Here is an 11,427-nt window from a genome sequence, read left to right as displayed (position 1 = left end):
TTTTAAGATGCCTAGGATGTTTCATGGGCAGTTCCCCTCTATCAGACGTTCTCGAGATTTTTCACGCTATTCACGGTTGATTGTTAGTTAGAAGCGGATTATCCAAAATGTCGGTAAGGATTGGTATATACAAAATAAAAAGTGAGTTTAAAGTGAAAAATACCAATGCTGTTTTCGTGTTTTAGGAAGATCTGTCAAAAGACCAAATTGCATGTGAGTATCGCAACCGCATGTAATATACGCATAGTTTTATATTTTTTTGAATTATAAAGCATTCACCATTTGTCAAGAAGTGTTAAGTCACAATTTCCGAAAAAATATATTTTATTTTGGTATATTGACGCCGAAAGTTCTAAAATATTTTTTTTTAGTGCTCAAGAATGCTTTTGACACTTTTGACGTAGAAAAGAAGGGTAGTATAGGAACCGTGATGATTGGGACTATTTTAAGCATGCTTGGGGTACAGACAACTGATAAAATGCTGGCCGATATCATAGCTGAAGTCGACGAAGATGGTATTTATGTATTTATTGGTCTTCTTCAAATGTTTAAGCTATAAAATCACATATGCCGTTTTGTTGCTCTTTGTTGCTTCTAGTGAAGTTGCATCTAACACAATAACTTTTTTATCGAAATAAATGAGCTCTAAAAATCATCACTGAGACCGGCATTAAATTCCTAGGTTCTGGGGAACTGGAATTTGCGGAATTTGTAACTCTGGCATCCCGATTTCTGGTAGAAGAAGATGCCGAAGCTATGGAACAAGAATTAAAAGAAGCGTTCAGGTTATACGACAAAGAAGGTAATTTGCAAATTGCAACAAAATTTGCACTAAGAAATAAAATAACGACCATCTTGTAATATTTTCCTCAAGGTAATGGCTACATTACCACAAGTACACTAAAAGAAATTTTGAAAGAACTCGACGATAAGTTAACAAATGAAGAACTTGACATGATCATCACAGAAATTGATACAGATGGTTCAGGAACTGTGGACTACGATGGTAGGTAAACGATTTGAACTCGTTAGGGGTACGTGGATGAAAAAATTGGTTTTGTTTTTTAAATGTTTTAAACAAGTTTCAATAAAAACTGTATACGTCATAAACCATACGGCAGGGAATATTGTGCCCGTTAGGAAATTAGTGTATATGACTATATAGTTTCTCAGTTTTTATTTAATAATTTAAAAATATTAATCTAACATTAAGTGTGCAATGGGTAATAGAAATTTTGCTATATAGCTTTAACGATAAGCTGATATTTTATATCAAATTTTCGATAAACTGCCTAGCTTAGACTAAATATTATTTTTTTAAATAAGACTTTTAAGTGGCTATAACTTCATTAATTTAAACGGAATGAGGTAATTCTTAAATTACTGCGTACAATATTCCGCGAATAACCGTTAATACCGCATTCAAACACAAGAGTTCTTTGCATACTCCAAGCCAGTATAATAAATATTTGCAGATCCATTATAAATAATTTTGCACGCATGCATAGGCATAAGTCGAGTAATGCTTTATTAGATATATAAAAATGTTAATAATATAACTAAACCTAAAACGCTGACATGATAAATATCATGTTGACGTTTTAGATACATGGATAATTTGACATTTTCAGAGTTCATGGAAGTAATGACTGGGGGTGATGATTAGTACAATTTCATTTAGGAAACTACTTATATCATATTAATTCCGAAAATAGTTGTAAGAACTGAGAAAATAAAATAAGTTCCCGTTATAGTTTGTTTAATTTCAATGTGCAGGTAAGTGTAATTGACTCACGACATAATGGCGGATGCCTATAACCAATGCGGAAATAAGTCCTTCAATTTCCTTAAAACTTGATCATTACTTCATGCCGTGGTGCGTTATCATAATCAATCTCTTTACTTCTTTACTTCCTCATCTTTTGAGCTTGTCGCATTCTATTTGCAAAGTTAAACAGGACGAATGACTTCGTTATCCTATATATATGTGCTACTGGCTTGCTTTTCGCTTTTTAATTCATTGTTGTTTCTATCCGATCGAAATAAGATCATTAATCCCTATTTCATAATTGTATCGACTGACGAATATGTTTTATTCAACCAAAAAGGGCGTGGCCTTCATTTTAATAAGGTGCAAAATATCAATTAACCTTTCATCATTGAAATTTGCCGTGTCTCACTACCAACTCGCTGCATAATGCAAGTATATTAGCAGAGGAAATAAATACAAACGTCCGAACAAATTGCCTGGTGTATCTAATATATTCGAACGCATACCGTGCCCAATGAATATTGATAAATTTAAATAGACGTTGGCTTATTTAGTTACAGTCTCTGACAAGACTTTTCAAAATTTATATCGCGGTAATAAACAATATTTAATACATCGTATCGATTTTACACAATATCCGATTAAATTTACTTATTGACTTAATTAAGGGGAAGTGCAAGATTGTGTTTATTAATTAAGCATTGCAGTAAAAGTAAAGTATGGTTCGGTTCGAATTATGCTGTTTCCATTTTGAGTGCCATAAAACGCTAATCATTTCTTTGACCACAAAATTATCGGTGTATTTTTTTTGTATAAATTTTATTAGTAATTGGTTTAGCGAAGAGTGGGTTTTGTTATATTACTATTTGGTTTATCATGATACTAATTTCCTGCATTGAAGACAGTGATCACAAAAATAAACTTAAATTAATTTGATTAAATTGATTTTTCTACTCCCTTCTGTAAAATAACTAATTATACACCGATCTAGCATGCGGCAAGCGTCACTTTATCACGTGAGTTCCTTGTCCCACGGATCCGAGCCCCTTCGGACATTTTCGGGATATGTCAATATGGGTTTGGGAGCAATCGGATGTTTTCGGAGATTTGTCAGTTCTGACGGTCATGTCTGCGAATGTATTCGTATAGTTCGGCAAAAATGTAGCCAAAAACTAACGGTCGTAGAAAAAGTATAGTATGCAACACGTTTGGTAAACTTGTTAGGTAATTCCTATATTAAATACTCGTTCCGCTCATACCAAATAAATTCGTGACTCAAATGCAGTTTACCGCACTGCATAATATTCATTCGCACTTTTTACTTTTTTATTTAAAGCAAATTTATTATCTTAATCGCAGGCCATCGTTATATGCCAAAATCTTTTTATTTACCGGTGTTGATGTTGATGTAAAAATTCTAAAGCCTGCTAGGTTTCCATTTTATTAAGTTTCGATAACTGTGACCTACATAAATTGGTTTAATAAGATATAATTTGAACAAAACTATACCACGAATATTTTTGTGTTATGAATTGCTATTATCAGTAAAAATATGCTGACATCCGGAGCACGCCGTTTGAATGCTCGCGTTAACATGCGCCATTTTTAAAAGAAATAAGTGGCTACACAACGTTTAGTTGCTTGCTGTGTTATTTAAATTATTCTCCTAAATCAATCTCGGCACCGGATTACTGTCAGATTGCTCCTACTACTGTAACGGTTAAGGCAACTCGTGTAAAAATTGACGTTGTCGACTTTGAGACTGAATGTGAAATCACTATAATTTATATTAAATATTACACGACAAGTGATAATTAATTTTTTTGTGTCGGCACACTCTGTTTATAATATTTCAATTTATTGGCTATATATCTTTCAATCTTACCGAGTATTTATTTATTTCGTAACTTAATAACACTTAATTACAATTAAATGATCAATTAGCACGAAACACGACACAGAACAATATCGATCAGGATAGTTGTTGAAAATACACCTAAAATCGGTAGCCATCATAATGGGTGGCTCATTCAATGGAAAGTTAAATTCAAATTAACAAAACCAGATCTGCAGTCAGTAAATGCACCTTAATTATAGGAACGTTTTTCCATAAAAAGTCTTTTACTTTTTAGTCTCTAAAAATTGATTTAAATTTCTATATTTAATATATAGTAGAGGGGGCGACTAAATAATTTATTATAAAGTCGAGCTTTGGCATGGGTTTGCAGGCTTTATCAGGACAGTAGTACCGTGACAAAGAATACAGAGAACAAATGTCGTTAATACCTCGACTGTGGCATCATAATTAAGTGGTCTGCAGGTGTAAAAGGCAGACTAGGCACATTCCGTAAGACCACAAATTAATAGAAAAATCAAATGGACAAGCAACAATTAAAGCTGAACGAAGAAGTGTTAAAAAAAATAAAATTTAATTATCCTTCTCCCTTACTCAATCTTTCAGGACTAGTTCCTAGGCCAATGGACCACAAAAATATAAAACATAGATCTATTTCATACGATATTCCTGTATCGGGGTTATAAGATACTCCAGTAACAATAAGAAAACGTTTATTATTTAAAGTATCAAAATAAAACGAGCGGCATCAAAAATAACAATTTATAGAACAAAACGCCGGGCTTTCAGCATCCATGTTCACTTTTAAACCTAAATGTCGTTGATGGATTTAAGTACTCAATGAACATTCAGCCAATTGACTTTTTGTATTCTTCGTCCATTAAAGACAGAAACGGGCCATATATCTGGTCCACATGAAGAAAATGGATAAATGGATTTTAAATAAAATAAATCTAAATTAAGCAGCAGCAAATAGTCGCACATATAATACCCCGTTGCATTTCAATATTATTATGATGTTCTGTAATCTTACCTTCACTGCTTCAAAACTTTTTAACAAAAGTCTCATCAAAATTTATAAATCTGAAACTTCTTCAACTATAAATATTCAATGATATTTGGTGTTTGCATGTGACCATTTTCAAAGTAACAATATTTTGCCATATCAAACCGTAAGTTATTTTTTTTTGTTCTTATAGTTTATACTTTATTACTTGTATAAAGATATTTCTTGCAACCTCGTTGTTTATCGCACTTTTTATATATTTGTTTCGGTTTTTACCGTGCTAACCTTTTCTGTTAGAAAAATAAAAAGTATATAACTTGACAAAAAGACTTCAATTACACATTACATTTGATCTTTCCGGCACAATCATGTATATGAAAACTAATCAAAACTTTTAAAAAATCTCCGAAGTTGGTTCGCCAATTTCAGACTCGCACAGCTACGGTTCTCGACGTCTCTTTGTAACAATAGACCTTCTATTTTTTGACAACCACTCCCTACGTGAAAGTAGGAACAAGGTTATTATTACTGAATAAGTGTATTTCGAAATTATCGACAATTGAAGTCGGTCTATAACAAAGTTTAACGGCCATTGAATCGCAATTGCGACTGAGGTCGCAAATAAAAAAAAGTCTGAAGTATTTTTTGAACCAAAATTCATTTTTTTTAAAGTACCCTAATAATAATAATAATGGTAATATTTAATCAGAAAATATATAGTTATTGTAATTCCTAAGATGAAATCTTAAGCATCATGCTTGTATTTCCTTTGTTGCTTGACGTACCTACATTGCTATCACATACAAAAAACACAAATAATTTAAGACTACTTCATTTCCTTCCAGGATAAGTTGTGTGTTGACTGTTTGTCCCAGGTGTCGCAGTAATTGAAACGAACGATCCTAGAAATTATAAAAAATATGTATTAAGTAATTCCGAAAAGAGAAAGTACTGGAAATTATTTTTGAGTTTCTGAGATGGCCACCAGAGGGCATAATTGTTATGTTGGATATTAAAATTCGGTTTCTACAAAAATTTCTAATGTTAACCATAATTAAAGTGAGTTCTGTTTTAAATCTGAGAAAAATTAAATCCATTTTTGTTTTATGCTGATAGCTCCATATCTGCAAGAAAAATGTCCAGGAGTGTACGAACATTTTAATAAACTTGAACTAGGTAAAAACGGCTTTTCCTAGGATATCATCATAATAGCAAAAATCTTAATTTTCTGAAAAAAGAATAAATGCAACGTATATCAATTTTTACGCCATTAGATAGCCCAACAATTTAGCAAAAACTGCATCTCAAATATGATTAAAAGAGCATATGGCCCAAAAAAAATGAATTCTGGGAAAAATTTCCATTTTATGTTTTTTTATTAATGTCGTATTATCCAGAATTTACCATATAAACCGCTAATTCATTATTAAGAATGCCAAATAATATTTAAAATCAAAATACATTTTTTTACGATACCTTTGGTTGGCACAAAATAAGTCAGAACTGACATTACTAACTTCTGATATCCTTAATATGTATTTACAACCAATTTATAACCATTGAAAATTAAGGGTAGTCCTTACTCGGATATCCAAAAGTGAAATGATATACAGAGTGTTATATTTAAAATTGAAGAAGTCACATGCTGTGCATTCTGATTACATGCCGCACTTTTATACAAACAACTTTTGCATTTAATATTTTTCAATAAAATAATGGATATCTATAATAAGTTCTCACAGTATTAAGCTACCCCGTGCAATTGAAAACCTGAGAAGTTATTTGTCTGATAGAGCCATTCTGTTATTTCACTTCATTGGTTTCTTCACCTATCCTTACTAGAGCGGTCTGAAGGCAATAATTTCATTTATCTCTTTATCTCCGTAAATGATATAACGCTATCTGAAAGTGACACACAAACCGAAACTTAATTTTACCTACTGTGTTAGTACAGTGCCGAAGGTTCCAGTCAAGAGTTTGACTTCCTGAAAGTGGACAAAATATTGTATTATTTACCATATACTTATCAGGATGACATATAGGGAAAGATTACTTTAATTAAATGAATTAAATAAACAAGATGATAGGTAACAGAGTATGGCAGTGTCAGCCGGCCGTGAAGCGGTTCGTTAGTTTAGTAACAATAACACGTCATTTAATTTTACTAGGTAGTAATCTTTCCGGTTTTTTACGGAATATTATATAAAGTACATAAAAAATTTCACCTGCGAATTTGTCAACAGTGAAATTTCGCGAGCCATAATCGTAATAATCAACCTGTTACTTCATTAGAACGGGTGTCGCCATCGTGCGTTATTCGTATTAAGTTCTAGCGTGCAGAAACAATTGCTGCGTATATTCATATCCCCCGCCCCCCTAGTTATAAGTAGATAACACACACGAACGCATCAAATACGAACAAAATTTGCGTTTTTTTCCGGCATATCGGATAGTTTGGAAGGAAATTGCGCTCACATGTATCCTTCTACTCATAATATTAGGCAACGGTATTGGGTAACGCCGACTTAGTGATCTACATTTTGACCCGGTAAATTACAAGAAAAGTGTCAATATTACAAAATTGAACTTTCCAATATACGACGCCTAGAGTTATTATAGTTCGATAGCGATAACGTGGGTGAGCGAAATTATTAACGTAAATACACACCTAGTGAGGCGTACGGGATATAGTAGTCCAGGACCGGACCTGAACCAAAATTTAAAAATCTAAGCTACACTGATAAAAATAAGGGTAATTTTACATATTTTTTTTACTCAGCTTAGAGTATTCAAGAAAATTTTATTAAAGTATTTTATCTTACAAGTAAGTGCTTATTTACAAAATGCATACTAAATTGCATACAATTGAAATTTACTCTAAAAAACTAGCTACGCAATGCCACCAGAAACCTGCAGGTATAGTGACAGTAATTTTTCTATTGTACTTAAATGTGATTTTTTAAAATTGGTTTAAAAATTATAGCAGTGAATAATTTAAACGTAGCGTTCGGGTCCATAAAACATTAAAAGTTAACACAACTTTTCATCATTAGAGACCCACATAAAATTCTCACCACGGGCAGAATTACTATTTTAGCACATTCTTCCTAACGATCCACCACTTTAAAGGTCAACAGCAAACTGTTTCTTTGTAAGGACAAAATAAATATTTCTGGACATATTTTAAGTTTAACAAAAAGCCTCGCAATTGTTTGCATTGCGCGTATGATTGCATCTATGGCCCAAATACAAATTCAATCCATATTTGCAAAAAAGCATAATGTCAACAAACAGACGCGCTTAACATTTAAAAAGAAATTTTGGATCTTATAAGAATCATTTAAATGAAAGAATATAAAAAAGCACATTTGATCCAAGTGAATATTATCAGTTCAGGTTTCCATACAGTTAAAATGTGACAACATTTTAATTAATTTCCCTTTATAATAACAACCCAAACTTGTCCTTTTATCTAGGATTCGGGAGAATTACGTATTCTGCATATTCGTAATTACTGTATTGGCAAAACTTGAAACTTCAAGTATTGAAATTGTCAAAACCAAAGGATACCCTTATTAACAAGGTAGTTGTACTCTCGAACTAAAGAAAACTTATAATGGCGGCGAGGAATGAGGAACTAAAAAGAGATCTGTAATACTTTTTACAAAACTTCTGGATTCCTCCTGCGTCGGCTTTTGCTGAGTCGAAATTGCTGACGTTTCGCCAATCATCCTTTTGGCTTCTTCAGAGTTTGACTGAAACTGGCTATAAATGGCGTATAAATGAGGGGCATAAACACCGTCTCGGATGACTGATTCCCAAATTGGTGACAGGTAGAGACCTGAGTCGCGGTTAAGGTTGTTATGTTGCTTATAGGTTTCTATAGACTCTCGGTAGAAGAATTGATTACATGCAAGAATTTCAGTTTTATCGAATAAAATTTTATGTCCCTTTTCGTGAGAGCGTTCGGCAACAGCTGTTGAGTTTATTTGTCTTAGTCGTAAGGCTCTTTCGTGTACTTTGAGCCTAGTTGATATTTTTCGTCCGGTCTCTCCAATGTACTCTTTGCCGCAGATGCATGGAATGCTGTAAACTCTCAAATCTCAAATGGAATTTTGTCTTTGACGGACCGAAGTTGATGAGAGATTTTTGGACAAGTGGTAAATCTGGTTTTGACGTTATACTTCTTTAGAACTTTTGATATGTGGTCAGTGATGTTTTGAGTGTAAGGAAGGACCACAGTGGCAAGTGTAGGATTACTTTCGGCCTTCATTGCCATTGGAAGGTTGTGGTGAAGTGCATTTTTTTATGGAACGCTTAATATCTTTAATGTGGAAATTATTGGAGGGAAGAGTAGAGGTAAGGTGTTTCAATTCTGTTTTCAGATACTTGGGCTGAGATACTTTTGCGGCTCTGTAAACAAGAAAATTGATAACTGATGATTTTTGAGCTGGATGGTGATGTGACCATGTATAGAGTTTAAATGTCTAAGAAAATTTACCAGGGTTTCTTGACCATTTTTTGGTTTTAGATGAAAGGTGTCGAGAGCTTTCTTCTCAAAGGCTTCCATAAATATATTGGCGATGACTGGTAATAGTGGAGAACCCATAGCTGTTCCCGACGTTTGTTCAAATTTTTGACAGTTATAAGAAAAATATGTTCCCGATAAGCATTTTTCAATTAAGGTGAGAAGGTTTGGTTCCAGATTCTCGGATTTTAATATATCTGAAATGATGTCGAGAGTTTTATGAATAGGGACTTTGGTAAAGAGGGATTCTATGATTCTACGTCGAAACTAACTACTTGTGTATCTAATGTAATGCTTTTTAATTGTCCAATGAAGTGAGAGGAATTAAAAACGAAACTGTCAGTTTTCCCTGTGTGCCGACAATAGGTCGAAGGGGTAATCCTAGTTTGTGAATCTTTGGGAGTCCATAGAGACGAGGAATTTTAGAGTCATGGGGGGTAAGGTAAGTTTCTGTGAAACATTAAAAAAAAATCTGGATGAGAAAAGGATAAGAAAGTCCTGACTGACAAAACATTTGAATGAACTTCCAAGAGACAAAGATGATTGGGGAAAAACAATTTTTTAGTGTTTCAAAACCACAAATATTTTCACACATTCCTAGTTGAAGGGAAACTATTTGCTTTTTATTGGTACTGTGTTATTTACAAGCCATAACTTTAAAATAGTGTCATGAAAGTTAACCGATTATCACAGAACAAAGAAACTAATTTCCTAAATGGCCATATCGCGTTTTTATGGTCAATTAAATTTACCCGACGACAAACCATTTAATATAGCAATAACTATTAAAATATTACATGAGAACTATATAAAACAGATCAATAATTTTTAATAAAATATTTCAAGGCGCAGCCTTAAGTATTACTCGATTTACATATCGGCCGTCATTTAACTGTTGTACATTTTACGTATGCACGACCACACTAATTTTTCATAATTACCGACTATTCGAATTACCAAGAGTTCAATTTCCTCCTATTTTTCACATTTGATCGGTGGTAAACAATTTAAAAAATTAATATAATATCTGTATTAATATTTGTAATTCCACCTATTTTAATCAAACTTAGTGAACACATTTCCTATTACTTCTAGGAGTGACGTAGGTGCAGTAGACATTAATTAGCACGTCACTGACTTCTGTTTAAATTATATTCGTTTTATCCAATACTAGAAATTATTCGTATTGCCTATATGTCAAATGTAGTCGAAGAATTGAACTAGATGTCAAAGTTTTAATTCTAGAAAAATACTAACTCAAACAAATACTGACTGACATCCCCTTCCCTGGTCCATGACATTCCGTCGATGAGCTTGATGCAAATTTTCTAATCTAACATGAACTACCGTTGTTGCTGTTGCTTCGGGGACCAGTTTTTAAATATCAAGGATGGACGATGCACTCAATGTTGGCCGATCCGAAATACATCGAATTAAATCTAAACAAAGAGGATCGTCTTCACATGCGTACTTATTATCCCGTATTATTTGCTAATCGCGACTTTGCATCATTATTGCGTTTAATGAGCTTTTAATATTCCTCCATTACGCAACTGGTCAGGTCGAATTAAGTAATACCCAGCTATAATTCATTATCATTACCTCGTGTTGGTAGATCCAATCACCCTCATGAACCTCTAAGATCGACTATAGTAATTCAAAGGTTGTTTCCAAAAAAAAATAAAATAATAATAACGAGGCAGTTATCAACCAGACTAAGTAACCAACCACGAGTTATTTTAAGTTCAACGGCAAGTCGTAAGGCGAGAAGCTAGACAATCGATGCCCTCCGGCATGTAAACATCTTTAGTCATATTAAAACCAGATATGTAAGTAACGGTGTTAGTCGCAGACAAGGACACTTTATAGATGAAACGATCAGCAGGAAATGATACGTCGTTGGAAAATTAATGTGTGTACACACCTGGCTAATTGAATTTGTCACTTCATTTCGTTTTCTGTGAAAGTGTAAACTGAAAATTACAGAAGAAGTTTTAGTTACGGCAGCCCTCGGCGTTTGCAAAGTCGACTATATGTGACTCGATGCATAACTTTGCCTTAGGCGCTTAAAAAATAGAAATGGAAACGACACCTACCCAAATATTAAAAAAATAAATATTACTACAATTGTCATAATTTTCGTGTTGTGGTAGCTTTTTAGTGCTATAAATAAAACACTTTCACTTTACTATAAAATATGTATATTAGTATTCAGATTATGTGGTTTGGATTTACAGATAAAAATTACAAATTATTATGGCAAAGCA

The 11,427-nt window shown here is 33.1% G+C and overlaps 1 protein-coding gene across 1 annotated transcript; it reads left to right on the top strand.

Annotated features, from left to right (window-relative positions):
• Window positions 1-1,751, top strand: LOC132703086 (troponin C-like). Its single transcript, XM_060672149.1, has 6 exons — window positions 1-113; window positions 186-213; window positions 372-515; window positions 683-802; window positions 875-1,006; window positions 1,632-1,751. Exons 1-6 carry the CDS (start codon window positions 108-110, stop codon window positions 1,664-1,666), a joined length of 465 nt encoding a protein of 154 aa, XP_060528132.1. The 5' UTR covers window positions 1-107; the 3' UTR covers window positions 1,667-1,751.
• The last annotated feature ends 9,676 nt before the right edge of the window (window positions 1,752-11,427 follow it).

This window comes from Cylas formicarius, unplaced genomic scaffold, assembly GCF_029955315.1.
Source record: "Cylas formicarius isolate icCylForm1 unplaced genomic scaffold, icCylForm1.1 PGA_scaffold_6__28_contigs__length_40554024, whole genome shotgun sequence".
Classification (NCBI taxonomy): Eukaryota; Metazoa; Arthropoda; class Insecta; order Coleoptera; family Brentidae; genus Cylas; species Cylas formicarius.
This window is presented reverse-complemented; position numbering and strand designations above follow the sequence as displayed.